The following is an 18,560-nucleotide window of genomic DNA, read 5'->3' on the forward strand; positions in this document are numbered from 1 at the left end:
TTCACATACAAATCAGCGGTAACTTCGAAGGTTAATAAAGAAGTCCACGTATTCATTTCAAATGGCTATATAGTGAGAGCCTATGTTGTCTAGTTGAATTCTATATATAATGACCAATATGGAGGGAAAGGTTGTGAGATTACCTGCTCCAAGACTTCCTTGTAGGTAATGGTTGCTTTAGTGTTCGTAACCGGACTGTCATAGATGATAGCAATCTTATCCCCGTGGCCGTTTTCAATGTGCCGGTCAACAGCATTGTAGCAGATATTAAGCATCCCTTCCACAAACCTGAAACACATGGGGAAGAAAAACGAATGATTTTCTTCATGATATATTTTGTTTAATTGCTTTGCCACACATCTAGCTGCCTGAGATTTCCTTAGGACAGTGTTTTCTACAGCACCTCGTGCTAGGGAACGATGGTTGTAAAGCACGTATTTTAAAATGATGCCACGAGAACATTTTCACTTCAGTAAATATGGATTTGAATTCATGTATAACAGAAAAAATATACTTTGCACTTCCAACTGACAGCTTTGTGGATGTTATTGCTTAGGATGGAAGTGGAGTCTGCCGTCTCCAGTAATGTACCTTATAGAGGGAAAGTGAATCTATGGAAGTGTGGTACAGAAGCATTAAAGATTATGAAAAGGGAAAGGAAGATGAACGGTGCAAGGTCTGCTGCCTGTTAAAGAGAGACAAACACTAGAAAAATCAGTTCTTGGAGGCACAGTGTCACGATTAGCTTCAGTTGTCAACCTCAAACTTAGGAAGACAGAGCCTTCATTGAAGGATTGTTTCCACTGGAACGTCTTGTGTACATGTCTGCAGAGCCATTTTATTAGCTGTTAATTAACAGTAGTATGTCCAGCCCAGTGTGAACTATACCATTCCTGATCAGGTGGACCTCAACTGTATAGGACAGCAAGTACAGCAAGCGAAGGGAAACAGGCTAATAAACAGAATTCCTCCACATCGCTGCTGCAGCTCTTGGCTGCAACTTCCTACCGTGAGTCACGGCAATATACACGGTAACCTGTACCAAATAAATCGTTTTCTCAGGCCAGTGAGGCAGGTCAGTGGTTTTCACATCCTTGTCTCCTACATATCCAGTTCTCCAGGCTCTACCCCAGCTCTGTAGCACACAACCACTGTGGCCTCTCCTTCCTCTCTGCCCCCATTCCCAGCGGACTAGGCAGATCCTGCTGTCAACACCCTGCTTTCTTCCCACCTGTTGACTCCCTTAGAAAGCACATTCTAGGCCATCTTCATCCCTAAGGGTATGCTTCCACTACCAAGATATGTTCTAACCAACACCCCCAATGATCACATCTGTCAAGATCTCAGAAGCATTATTCTAAACAAAACCCCCAATGATCACATCTGTCAAGATCTCAGAAGCATTATTCTAAACAAAACCCCCAATGATCACATCTGTCAAGATCTCAGAAGCATTCCCTACCAGGCAACCCACAGCCAACACAATCTCCTAAGAACCAGGAAGAGCAGCAGTAACCAAGGAATAGAATACTAATCTAACAAAAACAAGACTAGATAAAAGCAACTAATTTTCAACCAACACAAACTAAGGTTCTAGAAGCCAGCATAAAAATATATCAGCTAGAGAACAATATCTTCACTAAAGCCCTGAAATGCTACCACAGTAGGCACTGAGAAATGTAATATAAATGAATCACCAGACAAGGACTTCAGAATATCTGTTTTGAATACTATAGAGGCCATTAAAGAATAAATGAGTAAAACCCTTCAGGAAATCTATGAAAACACAGACAAACAGAAGAATGAAATGAAAAAAAAAGTGACATTCAAGTGGAAATAGAGCCAATAAAGAAAATTAAAAGTGAGGGAAAACCAGAAATGAAAAAAAAAATTAGGAATTCCCACAGGAAACTGAGGTTAGTTTCACCAATAGATGCTTACAAGAAATGGAAGAAAGAAGTTCAGGTATTAAGAAGGAGATAAGAGAAATTAACAAGAAACATGTTAGATTTAAAAAGAAAAAAAAAAGCAAACTAACAAAAAAATCCAGGCAAAAGCCACCACTGAATCAAAAATGAGTCAGGAGAGAAATTAAGAAAGAAATGAAAGACTTTCTAGAATTGAATGAAAATGAATTTACAACATGCCCAAACTTATGGAACATAAGAAAGGCGATTATAAATCTGCCGGAGGAGAACCTTAGCTGAAAGGAAAAGTGGGTACATGCCTGTTCCCTAATCCCTAAGCTATCTCCAAATTGATAGCCACTTGCAAATGAAAATTTAGTTTTCTCCAACGGAGTGTCACTCCAGAAACAAACTACTCTTAATGGTAGGCTATTAGTGGAGGCAATAACTGATTCTCATTCATCTTGTCTTGAGTTAGCCTAATCCAATGTCAGCATATACATTGCAGGAGCTTTAATGTACTTGTGAGCAAAATGCGGATTTAGCAAATGGAATCTGGAAATGCTGAACAGTAGAGATGCTGCATATGAAAAGTTTGGTATTTTCAAAGTGGAAAATATATAGCAGGCATTAAGATCATTCTCGACCTGGCCAATCCACCCTCAGTTGTATGTGAAGTGACATTTAAAACAATTAATTATTACTCCTTAAGTTTTTAAATAAAATTACGTATTTTAGATTATATAGATAATTCATTAATTTGCCCTGATTCATTTTTCTTCAACTGACTTTACACAATCATATTATATTGATTTAAAAGTGAGTATTTTGGGGGGCTAGACAGATGGCTCAGTGGTTAAGAGTACTGCCTGCTCTTCCAGAGGTCCTCAGTTCAATTCCCAGCAGCCACATGGTAGCTCATGACAATCTGTACTGGGATCTGATGCCCTCAGCACTTGAACATAAATAAATCAATCTTTTTTTTAAATGGGTATTTTCTTGAATTCAGTCAGCAAACACTTCCATGTCTATACTTAAGTTTACTACAAATTAACCCCAAGAATTTCCAAAGCTCTACACCCGTATTCCTACAATAGCACTTGCCACATTGTATCGACAAGTGGCCTGCCACCTATATGTTTTCTTTCTTATCCTATAAACTACCTGAGTGCTGAGACCATGTCGTCCTAGGGATCCAATGATGCCCTGTGTACACTCCATACATTATCCACTCTGTGAGTAGCTGGCAAAGGAGTGTGCACTGTGGGGAGAGTGGGGACTGCCTCCGACACGTACTCTAGTGCCCACAAGTTGATCACTTCCCCTTGGCCCCTCGGCAAGGAGGCCATGTGGGCACACAGAGGAAGGGAATGCAATCTATCTGGATGAGACCTGATAGGCGGTGGTCATATAGTCGGGGAGGGGGTCCCCTTCTATTAGAGGTCTATAGGAGGGGAATAGAGTGACAGAGAAGGTAGGGTGGGAATGGGAAGATACAATTAAGGGGATAACAATCAGGATGTAAGATGAATACATTCTAATAAATAAATAATAAAAGGTATTAGTAACTCTTCTAGAAAAATGAAAATGAGGATCCAGGTAGATGTACTGTTCCTTTTTAAAAAGCCAAGACAACAGTGACTTAGGAACACCAAGGGCATTTAGTTAGGAATGACGGAAAGCCATATTTGAAATCAAAATATTTAGCCATCTCCACTGGTGTCAATGTCCTGACATCAAGTTTATTCATGATTTACAAAGAATCCTGTTTTCCTGGTCTCCAGGTCACAGATGAACTTACTTACCATCTCTATTCAGCTCTGCTATATTCAGCCCAGTCAGCATCAGTTTTTTTTTACTTCCTTTTTCATATTTCTAAGTTCCAAATTTCTACTTATTATCTTTTTTCTCTTTAATGCATTTGCTGTAGGTTTCTATCCAAGTGTGTTGATAATTACTTGAAGCATTTTAAATGATGGCTGCTTTAAAAACCCTTGTGAGGTAACTCCAATATAGATGCCATCTAAGTGTCATATATATTTGATCATCTTTGTCAGCCATGATGACATTTCCCTGGTCCTGGGTATAACAGCGTCTTTTGACTGTACCTTAGACAACATGGGTTTGGCATTATAGCTCTCTGTATGCAACTTAAATATAAAATTTCAATCTTCTGTTTTCTTCTGGCACAGTAGAGCGGGAGACACTTCACCCCCATCCTGAGACTAAGTTCTGGTTATTTCTAAGATTCCTTGTTAGCCCTGGGAGATGAGCTGGGGTGAAATTTCAACTTTCAGCTAGGTTCTCATATTCCATCCTCATAAACTTACCAGACATCAGCAGAGAAGGCAGCAATGTTGGGTTGTTTTCTTACAGCCTGGCCAAAATAAAAAAGGGGGGGGGGGGAATGCTCCAGACACTCGGGTCTGCTTTTCCTGGTGAGATCTATGTTAGAACCAACGTCTTCTGTGCTATTGGTATGGATTGGGACACTGGTCATGTAGTGTCTTCTGTACAGGTTGGCTTTCCATTTCCTGCTTCTTTTCCCAAGAGAGAATGGGATGTAACCTATCTTTTTAAGTATGTGTACTGTAGGCCTTGAAGGCTGTCACCTCCTGTAGCAATCAGATTGTGCTACAGAAGATATGGAGATCTGATTTCCATGCCACATCTCATTGCCTTTCAAGTCATAGTTAGTTGCCCTCATCTGCCAGGAGTTTCACTATCTGGGCTTGAAATATAAAATTGGAGGTTTTTTTCACTGTATTCAACATAAAGAGGATGAAGTGTGGGTTACACCTGGAACTAAAACCATAAGCCTCCTAGTTTTTATTTCATCTTTATTGTTAAGCCAACTCTGCACAGACAGTCACCCATTAAAACAACAACAACAACAACAGCAACAACAACAACAACAAAAAGGCAGATGAGATGGCTCAGAGGATAAAAGCCTAAAAATTTTTAGACCTCAGCACACGTGGGAAAACTGTGGTGTATCTGTAACCGTAGGACTCCTACGGGGAACTTCAAACAAGGGAACCGTAGGATTGTCCGGAAGCTTGTGGGCCCGCAAGCCTGGAGCAAGCAGAAGGAAACCAGACCCTGTCTCATGAACAAGGCCAGGGGACTAGTAACGTTGCTTCATTGGTATAGCTGGTCTTACATGTACAAGGCTTTTGGGTTGATCCCCAACACTATACGGTGACATACGCATGTCACTCCAGCACTTGGGAGGTAGATACAGAAGGATTATTAGAAGGTTGAGTTCATCTTTGGTTGTATATTGAGTTCAAACCACCCTGGCCTACATGAGATCCTGTCTTATAAACATAAATAATGTGGAAAAGAGAAGAAGCTCCTAAAGGCTGTCTTCTAACTTCCGCATGTGTGCTATTACATGCACGAACTTACACACACACACACACACACACACACACACACACACACACACACACACCAAATTCAGATTTTTGCCTGTTTACTAATTTTGAATAGCTTAATATTTACATTATTATTTATAACATTATAGTATTCTTTTTTAAAGAATATGCCTAAAGAAATTTGGTAAAGGAATACGTCCTTTGGGGGACACAGGAAGGAAATCCAGAGGAAGGGCTTGCAAGCAATGTGCTGCTGAACTGTGTTGCAGGAGTGAACCAAGCACCAGGGCTCTTAAGAACAGCACAAACTGGCCTAACACGGAGACAGATGCACTGTGGATAACTGTATCAAGCGAGTTGCAAGGGACTTCTCAGCTCAAAGATTTTATTATTCTACTATGACAAGCTGCTCATTTCTCTTTAAATCAAATCATTTCAGTAAAGGTCAATTGAAAACCTACATGCTGTCTCTCTACTGCCATTTCTAAATCCATGGGTAGATTTTAAATGAGCGTATCTCCAGTTTATTAAAATAACTAATGCTCCAAAAATTACATTTTACACTCTTTTGTTTCTCTTTCCATATGTGAATATGGCTCATTGTAAAGATAATGTGTTACATTGACGCTGTATTTAGCGTTGTACCTTGAGCTCACCCAAAGGTCTGACAATTTGTTTAAAGCTTGTTAAATAATGACATAATATTCTATTCAATCACTACTCAATGATAAAGCTAAAACTGTGTGGCTGAAAATTGCATTTCATGAAATTGTCATTGCTGTAAATTATCCTAGGATGAAGTATCCTGCAGAGAAATATTAACCATGCTGTTCCTTTTCAAATTACTGTTTCTGGTTGTAGTTCTACAATTCAGCACGTGTGTACATACATTAAAGTCAGATCATCAAATTGCTTTCTGGAGATGCTGAATAGTTTACAGTCCCATCAATACTAGCTACATGCTCACTTCATCACACTCCTCAAAATACAGATTATTCTGCATTTCTTTTCATTTGAAATTTAAAAATCATTTTGATTTTTGTCTTGTTTACTAGCTCTAAGGAGAGCAATATCCTGGTTCAGTATTGAACTTAGACTTGACACTTCTCATCATAATATTTTCGGCATAGTCACTATTTCATTTTGTGATGTTTTCTAACACAAAAGCATTTTAAATTTTTTGTATAGTAAATAAGTTCACCACTTTTCTGTGACTTTTCACTAAGATAATTCATACAGTATGATTTTGACTTTATGTATTACATAAACCCAAATGCCTCAGTAATTATTCATATGGAAAAGATGCAAATTGTACAGACTATCCATTATGTGATCCATGCCACATACACATTATACTATTTATTGTATACATGTGCACAAATTGTATAGCCTTATATACATGTGGAAACACTTCTTTTACATATTAATAACTAGTTTTTCAAGCATCACTTTTTAAATAATCCTTAAGCACCTCATTCATTCTTGATCTTCTTTTCTTCCTATGCATTAGCATTTAAAAAACAGCAAAGTCTTCTTAGTAAATAGAAAATCTCTAACCCCACCACTAGAAAGTTCTGTCAGTAGAGATTTATGTATTGTTCTCTCTTTCATATTGACTCAGATTTCAATTCTGCTGAAGAAATGAAGAAATTTTGATATCTGTTATTATACATAATTACTGCCCCAAATTTCTTTTTTTTAAAAAATTGATAGAATTTGGGTGTACTCCATAGTAAAACTGAATAATCAACAAAAGTATGAAACTGAAACTAAATTAATATTGATTAGAAACTGTGGCTCAGTATTGCACTGTTTATTTAACATGCATAAGGTCCTAGGTTTTTCTGTATCAAAACCAAACAAACAAACTTCATTAGTAACAGTGACAAAACAGGTAACGGTGACACCTCTAATTCAGTCCAATAGTAATTTTTTTGTATATTTAAAGGAAGAGGAAGAGGATGCAGGCAATCTTGATGAGACTTGTTAAGCTGGGGTCAGTTGGTAGGGAAAAAGTGTGCCCCCTCCCTGAGGACTAGGGGAGAGAAATGGCAGGGAGAGGGGGAAGGAAGAAAAGGGAAGAGGAGACCAAGAGGAAGTGAGGAACAGGGCTTCAATAGGGATTTACAGAGAATAAATTTTGAAAAATAAATTTAAAATTTTAAAAGTGAATGGGAGAAAATCTGAAATCCGAAACTAATTATGGGTGTGAGAGAACTACTTCCATGGAAATGTATATATTATTATTGCTTTAAAACAGAAAAAAAATGTCCAAATGCTACAAAAAAAAAAAAAGGAGCTAAAGAAAAGAAAGATGAGTCATAAGTTTTTGGATAAATGGGTAAGGACAACTCACCTCTTCTCCAACAGGTACACACACACACACACACACACACACACACACACACACACACACACAGGAACACACACATCATATTATATAAATATAAAAATATTTACTGGTATAAAACAGAACTTTATGGATTATAGAAGTTTTTGAACTGGTAAAGCTGTAGAATACTTAACATATATATAGAATAGTAATAAGAGTAGCACAAATATTACATTGCCATCAGATATTTTCTCTCTTCTCTCAAATGATCACAGGAAGAGTTTAGTCATTAAGACTCACACTCAACGATAAGGGAGGATGAGTTTTATTCAGATTCTGGAACATACCACCCTACTCTGTATTATGATACTCATATGAATATATGCATAGATGTGCATAGGCAATTAAAGATGGGAAATAGATAAATTAGACATATAGATAATAAATAAATTGATGATAGATATAGATGATAGATAGATGAAAAAATAAATGCAGGGTTTGGGAAAAGCAGATTTTCAAAATAAACTCCATGAGGAAAGATATATTTGCCACTTCACTAGTTTTACAGCATCTGTATAAAATAATTATTTAAGAATTAGGAAGTCAAAGAATAATTACTGAGAAGAGCACTAAGTGGTAATGAGTACAGAATATGATTTTCCTGTTTTAGCTACAATCAGGAAAATGGGCATTAAAATAATGAGATGTCATTCTCTTACTGGATTGATTTAAAGATCTAAAGTGTTGGAAGAGTAAAGAGAGGCCAGCACCAGCGGCATCACCCAGTTTTTAAGTGAGAATCGATGATGGGCAACTGGAAATAAGCTTGCAGGCTAAATGAGCCATTCCTTAGTGATTCTACACAAGGAATATTTGGAGGTCTTTTCGCTTCTTCCAGTCTAGCCTCCTCTAGTCAAACTACAGGAATCTTAAAGCGCATTGGTTTGGCCAAATTTAAAGAAGCTTTCAATTGCCATAGTTGATACTTTAAGAAGAATACATTTCATACAGAATGAAATAAAGGGCATCTCAGATAGTGCAAACCTGTGGTTACTGCAGAAAGGTGTGATGCCCTGTGTCCTCATGATCTGTAACAAAAAACACTCTTGAAATTCTTTCTGTATATTTCTTTCTTTTTAATGATTTATGAAAATCATTTTTGCGTGTAGGGATGCTTAGCCCACAGGTGTGTATGAACATCACAGGTGTGTCTGGTGCCTGTGGATGTCAAAAGAGGCAACCATATGGCTAGACCTGAGTTATAGGCTCTTGTGAACATTAGGATCCCAGTATGGGTCCTGGGAATGAACCCATGCTCTTTTTATTTTTTTTATAATTTTAATTAAATATTTTACATATATATTTATATTTTAGACATATACATAATAAACTACCTACAGCAAAAAGAACCATGAAACAATCAGGAATTTTATAAATATTACATTCATAATGTTTTGGCTATTTGTATTTGGCAGCCTTGAAGAAAACATCTTTTCTATCCTGGTGAGTCTAAAATTCTGAATGTAAATTAATATCTATCATATCTCATCTCTATCAACTTAAAACAACTATCTAGACCTAAAAACATCTTAACCCCAAAACAACTAAGCTTAATTGTAAAACTAAATTATCTGGTCTTCAACCCCATCAGAGACTTAAGAAGGAATAAAATTAACTATCTGAGTACACAGGAGGTGCAGGTTAGCAGCTTCCCAAATGAGAAGATGACAAAGACAGTTTGCTGCCTGAACAGTCACCCAAAATTCTCTATAATGTTGGAGCATAATCATCTTCAGCTTTCTGGCCCAATATATCTGACAGACATATTTGTGAGGCAGGAACTTGAGGACGTGCTTACCCTGTCTTGGCAGAGTTTGGCTGTCGACTCTGCCTGCATCCAAGCTTACCCATTTTTAGGCAGAATTCTGTCTGGTATAGAAACAAGGATATTTTTCCCAGTGGTTGGCTGGCCACATTTGACTCCATCTTCATAAGGAGGTTCTTTGATGCTTATCATCCTCTTTGAGGTAGGCTGGATCTTGCAGGAGTTAACCCATGCTCTTAATAAAGGGCCACCCTTCCAGCACTTTCTTCTTGACTTCTAATGGAATAGCTTTCTAGCATTCCTTTGTCTTTATTGGCTACTGCTTTGTACTTACATCTAGCACAAAGGCTTGAACTCAGCCTTTTGACAGGAATCATGATTGGAAATGACTCATCTGCTCTTCACCCTGGCTAACCTCAATCTGATATCTCCTAAAAATGGCTTTAGTTCATCCTGTATTTGACTTTGTCCTTGTTCTTAAAAATAAGCAGATAGTAGTTAGTGTGTATTGTTCCATATAGTGCACTAAGTCAGTGCAGATGAATTGGTATTTGAAGAGATTTTGAAGAGATGGCATGCCTGATAAGCTACATGATTTTGATCTTTGGGTTCAAGAGTAAGCTACAATAAGAGCAGTCACATGGCTCCATGTCCCCACTGATCTCCCAGCATCACTAATTTCCAAATTTTCAAGGTATTTTGTTATGTAAATATCCATTTATTACTCAAGTATTTTAAAACATTATATAATTCTAGCTCTAAAAGCATTGCCTTTTGTATAAATGGGCAATAGCATTTAACTTGTGGCATCACTTATCCTGCTACAGAAAGCAGAACCGAATGAATATAACTCTGTGTCTCAATTCCAAAACACCATCTTACTTTATAAGAACAAGCCTTGGTACAACTATACCATGTAGCCTGCTGCATTCTAGTCAGTAATGGCTGCTTTACTTCACTCTCCTATATACTCACTGAAGGCCCAGGTAGATGCAGGCTAACCTACTGTCTCAGAGGGGTTCAGCATCACAGACAGGTTTCCTCAACCACCCTAGCTACTTACCGAGTGCAGAATATAACAACTTGCTTAGATAACAGAACACAAGGGTGGTGCTAAAATTTTATTTAATATTTACGAGACAAGACCTACAGAACATCACAGTTATAGGAAATTTCAAGAAAGTAGGAACTGTTGGGTTCTTAAGAGACATCATATTGAGAATCAATCACAGGACTTAATAACAGATATAAATTGATGATCTTTGGGCGAGTATCCTACATAGAGGATAGAGTGTATTGCCCTAGGGCCATAGATAGAATGGTACAGGATGGGAACCAGGGTGGAAACTGAGGCTCCGACAGTTAGGATGTTTAAGAAAATTGACTGGTCTGGCATCTCTCCATGGTAAACAAGTCTTTTACCTGGCTTCCAGTAAAAAGAAATTGAAAGTTGGAATACTAAGGAGAGAGGGACTGAAAATTAATGAGGTGGGTTGTTTTTAGTAGCAAAGCCAAGTAAGGTGAGAATATAAACTGGGCAAAGATCAGGTTCTGCATGGGAAGGTCAAGCGCTTAAGCACTTTAGCACTGTAGCGCTGCTGAAGCAAAGGAGCTTGCTTGAAACTGATGTACTCGGGCTGGGGCAGGAATGGCAAGGGTCAGCCTCCTCTGCAAAGCCTGAGCCCTCTGTTTATAAACAGAAAGCCCAGAGAGGGTTTTCAGCAGAGAAAAAGCAGCTCAAAAATGGATTAGAGGAAGAACTCATGGAGAGCAGTGTAAATATAAGACGTGCAAGATACACAAGGAAATGAGGTCTGGAAGGGTCTATTGACTAGCATAGAAAGTTATACTAAAATAAAAACATGGGTGTGTAGGAGGCAAATCAAAAGGAATTCCAAGAGTAAGGAAGGCTGCTATCAAAGAGAGAGAGAGAGAATTTATGATCTGCAAATGTCAAGTTGATATGCCCTTTCCACACCGGGAACAAGTAGAGGAAATACAAACATTCTAGGCATGCTATTTACGTGTTAAGTTCTGCATTTTACAGTTAATATGCACATTAAATGATCTAATGTACATAATATCCCTTTAGGTGGACAATGGTTTCCATTGTCACCATTCTGTCCTTTTTGCAGAGAGGAAGGAAGCTCAAATAGGTCAAATAATTTTCTAGAATCAGAAACATGCATGTTTTCTGGCTTGAATGCAAATGCTATGAAGGTGTTTTCAGATTCCAGTATCCGAGTGTTTACTCGGGTAATCCCTAGCTTCCTAGAAGCAGAAGCCTGTGATAGCCCATTTGTGACACATGGTCAATGCTCAGCACTTATTTTTTAAGTAAACCCTACAAGTGTGAATGAACAGAAATCAAGCAGTACTCTTCGGACACATCCACACCATAAGAGTCGCGTGAGGTAAAGTTTGAAGCTCAACGGAAACAATCTCCAGCTCAAAAGGCTACTATCACAAACAAGCAGGGAGTGCATTTAGCACTTGGAAGAGAGCATCATGCTGCTTTAGCCACACAGTGACATCCGTCTAAATTGCAGGCAGTTGGCATTGGGCAGTATCAACTGGCTGTTCCAGGAAACCCTCCAAATTGGGTAATTGCTTACTTGCAGCAGGGTAATAACCTTATGTTAATTTAACCACTAGGGATATTGTTTCTGTGGAATTGTTTGGAAAGTGCTTTTCTGTGAAGGATAGATAACTCTTTTAACAAAGAAACCCAGTGCAAAGAGAAAGAGATTCTTTATCCAGCATCCCAGCTCTGACCCTTTTCACATGAGTATCTATCCTCAGAACCTTTCACATAAGTTCTGAGCATGGACCAGACAGACCACTTGGCACGAAAGGGTATCCCGCATATCCGCACCCCAGCTAGATCGTATCAGACTAAAACCGAATGGATTGCCAACGGTAAGAAATGCATCTGAAAAGAAAAACAATAGAAAGAAAGGCTTTCGGGAAATCAACACCTGTTATCTGAACTGAATCCACAGTCAATGAAGAGAAAAGGCATGAACGGATGATCTCAAAATTCTCAGGTTTTGAGTCATGCCTGAGAGTAAATTTAGAGAAGAAGGTGAGGACACAGATTCGTCATGGTTCTACAAGGAAACACGGGAACGTCAGAGAATTGAAGTGAAAAAGGAAGATTTCATTGAATATGGAAAAGACAAATTATAGTTAACTTGATATTGAGGGTCAGAAGTAAATAAGATGAAATACAACTAAGGTTTAAACTAGGTATTTATGAAAATAAATTATACGCTAAATGAATATGTAGTTTTCTTAAGGGCAAGCAAACTTTTTCCTTCAGTCAGACTTTCCATGATAACAAGTGTGATACATTAGGAACAGTAGTTCCCTGCCCCCACTAACTCAGAAAAAAATAAGTCATGAGGTCATAGAGGGTCAGATTGCAAGCTAGGACAAGTTATTTTTTAAAAGACCTACAACTCGTGATGCCACAAATGTTCCTAGATGGCACTCTGGAAGAAATTGCAAAATAATCCAGACAAATAGAAAGCGGTCAGATGGTAAGATCTGGTCATCAATAACGACCCGTTTTGTTAGAGAAGGAAAGTGACTTCTGGCATTTAATCCCAGTGAGAGTCAGAATTATAAGGCAGAAGAAGGGAATGAAGAAAAGGAGGAACAAGAAAAACAGGGGTTGGGGATTTAGCTCAGTGGTAGAGTGCTCGCCTAGCAAGCACAAGGCCCTGGGTTTGGTCTTCAGCTCTGAAAAACAAACGAACAAACAAAAAAATAACAGCAGCAGCAAAGAGTAGTCCAACTCAAATATTACACGTTGTTGTGATATTCTGCCTGAGACGTGCGGTGAAGGAGGGGGCAGATTATGGAGATGGAAATAAATGTTCTACTAACTAATGTGCTGTCTTTCTTTCTTCCTTTCTATCTCAGGTCTTGCTGTCCACTCATGAGGAAATTGGAGTAGAGCTGTTAGGGTCAGGCAGAGCCCTAGAAATCAAAGCCAGTCATGCAGAGGAGTAGCAGAGACAAGTCGAAACAAGAGTCTGATTCAGTATGTCCACTAGGAGAGAGACAGAGAGGTCCAGGGACACTTCCTGTCATTCCACCTTTCGGGTCATGATATAAGGTTGAGTTTTAATACAAAGCAACCGCAGTCAGGGTATGGTCTTTCTCATGGCTGACCCATCATCGAGTCATCTCCGACCACTTGTAAAATGGATCTCACACGTACTCAGAACTCCAATTTTTTTCTTTTTTTCTTTTTTTTTGAGAACAGGCTCCTACTATAACTGAACCAAGTCTTCAGGGTTTCCCTGCTCCCAGGATGGTTCACAGAGAAATTCTAATTTGGATGATGCAATGTTCCCACAATATTCAAAGGGAGGCAACAAATGTCTCTTTAGATATCCTCATCCCATGCAGGAAGGTTATAAAACACTGCCGTATTCTGATGATGCTTTCTTCCACACACAGGACTCCCAGGGGCAACACACATTCATTAACTCCTATGGTCCACTACTCAGAGAAGTCCAGAGAGACACTGAGTGCAAGCTGTTATTAAAGAGGAAGCATGATATTTATCAATTTTAAATGCCCAAGGACATTTCTTTCCCTTGAGCCTTATATAATATTCTGTGATTGTTCCTAAAAAGAGTGTAGAATTGGAAAATATTCACAAGAAGCTTTGCTGCCATACTCTTTCATTGTCTACAGTAAAAAAAAGCCAGATAAGCATGGCAGAATTTTCAGATGTTCTAAGCCAAGTAAAAGCTGTTCTTTCAGAGTTTCCTGTTTTTGTAATGGTTAAATACTTTGTAAAAATCTGTGAGAACTGATCTTGAATAATAATTTTGGGGGAATAATTCACTATTAATAAGCAACTTATAGGTACCTTTAATTCAGTTATCTTCTAAGAACTAATCACAATGAAGTAAAGAAAAAGTGAAAGGGAACAGGAAAAAAAACTATCCCATGTAGTGATGCCTTAGCTAGCGCAGGAAGATAACTGCAGGAGATCAAAAGCATCCAAATAGGAGATGAAAAAAAAAAAAAAAAAACAAAGAAAAAACTCCACCAGACATTTCTACAGCCAATAAACACTTTCAGCAAAGTAGCAGCATTTAAAAAAATAACACAAAAATCACTGACATGGCTATATGCAAATGACAAATACACTGAGAAAGAAATCAGGAAAACACTATCGCTCACAATCACATAAAAAAATCTTCAGATAATTATAACCAAGGAACTGAAAACATTTTATAATAAAACGTAAGGATGACTTAAAGATGGGATAGGGGGAAGAGGGTGGGAGGGAGAACCAGGGGAAGAGGAGGAAGGGGGCTACAATCAGAACCTAAAGTAAACATGTAAATTAAAAATAAATTAAAAAAAAACTTAAGGCATTTAAGAATAAAATTAAAGACACCAGAACATGAAACAATCTCCCATGCTCATGGATGAGTAGGATTAATATTATGAAAACAGTCATCCTACTGAAGACAATCTACAGACTCAGTACAAATTTCATTAATATTCCTAAACATGTCTTCATGACCTTCGACTTCACATGGACACACACACACACACACACACACACACACACACACCAATAAAGAACAAAAACAGGGTAGCTAAAACAATTCTTAATAATAAATGAACTGCTAGAGGTATCACCATCACTGACTACATATCTATAGCAATATAAACAGCATGGTGTCAGCTTTAAAAAAAAAAAAAGGACACATTGATTAATGGAATCTAACTAAAAACAGACCACGACATAGTCCCCATACCTCCTGGCCTGATTTTTCAAACAAAGAAGCCCAAAAGATACACTGGAGAAAAAGCAGCATATTCAAAAAATGGCACTGGTCAAACTCTATGTCTATCTCTCTGCACAAATGCAACTCCAAATGTTTTTATGACCTCAAAATAAGAACAAATACCATGGATCTGATGGAAGAGGAAATGGGGAATAGTCTTTAACTCACTGACACGGGAAAAACTCTTTCTGGACAAAACACCAATATGACTGACACTATGATTAGCAGTTAATAAGTGGGACCTCACAAACTGAAAAGCTTCATATGCCAAAGGACGTATCATCCAGGCAAAGTGGCAGGCTAAAGAATAGGGAAATATCTTTACCAAATATACAATTGATAGAGGATTAGTACCTACAATTTACAAAGAACAACAACAAAAAACACTGAAAATCAAGAAGACAAACAACCCAATTGAAAACGGGGCACAGAACTAAGCAGACCTATCTAAACCTCTCTTAGCCATATTCACAACTGACTGACTCTACATCCTATTACAAAGACACCTGAACATCCATATTCACTGCTGCTAGAATTCATAAGAGCCTGAAATTAGAAGCAGCCTAGATGTTCATAAACCGATGAATCTGTAATGAAAATGTGGAATATTATTTAGCTGTTATGGAAAATGATATATTCAGATAAATAGTTGGAGCTAGAAAAAAAATCAATTTGAGTGAGGTAACCTAGACTTCCCCCAAAAGAGATATTGTATATTTTTTTCTTACATGTTGATGTTAGATTTTAAAGTTTTGATATGTATGTTGCAATCTTAATAACCTTAGGGGTTATGTACCTAGTAAGGTTTCAGGGGGTAGGGGAGGATTTCTCCTTTTTTTTTTTTTTAATCTAATACTATGGTTTATTCTTTTTCTCTTTTAAAAGGAAGTTTATTCACTGATCACATGTTACAGATTCACCCTGACTGAAGTGACACACTGATTGATGTGCGTGGTGTACACCACAGCTCACCAAATATTGCATTTCTTTTCTTTTTTTTTTTTCCTTTTTTTATTAATTTATTCTTGTTACATCTCAATGGTTATCCCATCCCTTGTATCCTCCCATTCTTCCCTCCCTCCCATCTTCCCCTTATTCCCCTCCCCTATGACAGTTCCTGAGGGGGATTACCTCCCCCTGTATATGCTCATAGGGTATCAAGTCTCTTCTTGGTAACCTGCTGTCCTTCCTCTGAGTGCCACCAGGTCTCCCCCTCCAGGGGACATGGTCAAAGGTGAGGCACCAGAGTATGTGAGAAAGTCATATCCCACTCTCCACTCTACTGTGGAGAATGTTCTGACCATTGGCTAGATCTGGGTAGGGGTTTAAAGTTTCCACACCATGGCAGCAGGAGTGCTCCAGGGTTGGGAGCGACCAGGGTGAGGAGGACCTGCTTGCCCCTGCACAGGGGAGGAGCACGGATTTTCTCGGATCAGAGCAGCAGCGGCAGAGACAGCAGTGTCACTGGCGGCACCAGCGGCACCAGCGGCACCAGCGGCACCAGAGGCGGTGGCTGAGGTTTGCAGCTAAGAGCCTTCCGGTGGAGGCGATTGGTGCGGTGGACGGTGGGAGTTGCTGCGGGAGAGGGGAGTCTGGACAGGATTTGGGTCGCGTGGTGCCTTGAGACCAAAACTGGACTCGGCAGACAGTTCAGCCCCAGAGTCCCGGGTTTGCTCAATGCAATGCAGGATTTCTCAAGGAAGGCAAAATAGAACAGTGTGTGGAGAGATAAAGGAAAAATTAGAATAAGGGGATTAAGTAGGAATGTGCATGGGAGGAATGGGTATTGCGGGAAATATGGGGAGAGGCAATTAACACTAAAGGCCTTTTGTAAAACCGTATGGAAACCTACTACTGTAGAAGCCTCCTAAAATACATACATATATTCAAGGGATTTAAATAGCCACCAAGTAAAAGGGAAGACAATATCCCAACTAGACATCTTAAATCACAACATAAAATCCACCATCGTCAGGAATGGGTTACAACTTGTTGAAGTATTGGTCAATGGAACCCCCTAAGTATCCCAGGCTACTGACAAAGCCACTGGTTTCTCTCCACAGCCTGATGGTAAGGCCCGATTGTGGAAGACAACACTTACCTACCCCAACCAACACAGGGAAATCAAGCTGGTGCCTAACTGGAAACTTCACTCCTAGTGACTCACATTCATGGTACTAGAAGGCAAAGTGTACAACACAATATCAGAAGGAGAAAGATAATCATCAGTATCTTAAGCTACAAAGCTAACAGTGACTTTCCTATAAGATATATTGTTGCAGTAGTTGCACGAAGGCTATAGGAATAAGCAACTCTTTTTTTTACATACCTTACATGCAAAGGTGCTCAAGAACCTGAGACTAGATAGGTCTTGGCCTAAGGGAAAAGCTATTATTGTTGTAAAGGAACACAACAACAAAAACAATAAAGACTCTTAAGGACACACCGCTCTCACCTTAGGTCAGTGCCTTACTCAACTCACATCAGAGAAACGCATTTCTACATTAGATGGGAATTAACGCAAAGGCCCATAACTTAACAATGTGTAGAGAGTGGCCTTCCAGCACTCAGTCCTCAATGAGATGTCTTCATCAAACCCTTCCCTTCAGAGCTCAGAGGACTACGGGGAAAAGAAGGCATAAAGACTATAAGAGCCAGAGGTTATGAGCAGAAATGATTTACAGGTCATGTCACTAGAGGAAAATCTAATACTCTTTTTCTGCTAAAGAAACATAGCAAAAAAAAAAAAAGTACGTTTAATGACATACGCTATACTCATGGATCAGTACCTTATAAAAGCGTGGAATAGAAACTTACTCAACTCATGACATAGAAAAATTAATTCGAAGTGGAAAACTTAGCTGTCAGATAATAAGAACTGCATAATTCCCATAATTCTTGGATCAACAGAGAGAGGCAAACATACTGCAGTCACACATAAAACGTACATCTTAAAACAAGCTTAGCACATACATGTGAAATATGAGTGAACGCAAGAACAGGAGAGTCTACAGAAAGTTTCTAAGTGTATAAAACTAAGTGATTTCATCCCCAGTCTCTTTGGGCTTTAACAATTCACTATAGTTATCAAAAAGTTACCAATGAAGGCAGTTGGGTGGTGGTCCCATCATCCTATTTGTAATATTTTTTAAAATTCTTGTGAATCTAAAGCTTCTTCAAGATAAAAATGTAAAATGCAAAAGCAAAAGATTGATTAGAATGATAATAAACATATACAAATACACTATTTATAAAGATGATGATAGATAGGAAGATAGGTAGATGGATAGATAG

The 18,560-nt window shown here is 38.6% G+C and overlaps 1 protein-coding gene across 1 annotated transcript in view; it reads right to left on the reverse strand.

The window, feature by feature from the left end:
- The window catches only part of ACSS3 (acyl-CoA synthetase short chain family member 3), a 162,908-nt gene that overhangs the window by 126,652 nt on the left and 17,696 nt on the right, over nucleotides 1–18,560 (reverse strand). The window contains exon 2 of the mRNA XM_084794124.1: nucleotides 144–288. Within this exon, the coding sequence (XP_084650250.1) occupies nucleotides 144–288 (145 nt within the window). The remainder of the gene's footprint in view (nucleotides 1–143; nucleotides 289–18,560) is intronic.

This window comes from Acomys minous, assembly GCF_964271855.1.
Source record: "Acomys minous genome assembly, chromosome: 9".
Taxonomy (NCBI): domain Eukaryota; kingdom Metazoa; phylum Chordata; class Mammalia; order Rodentia; family Muridae; genus Acomys; species Acomys minous.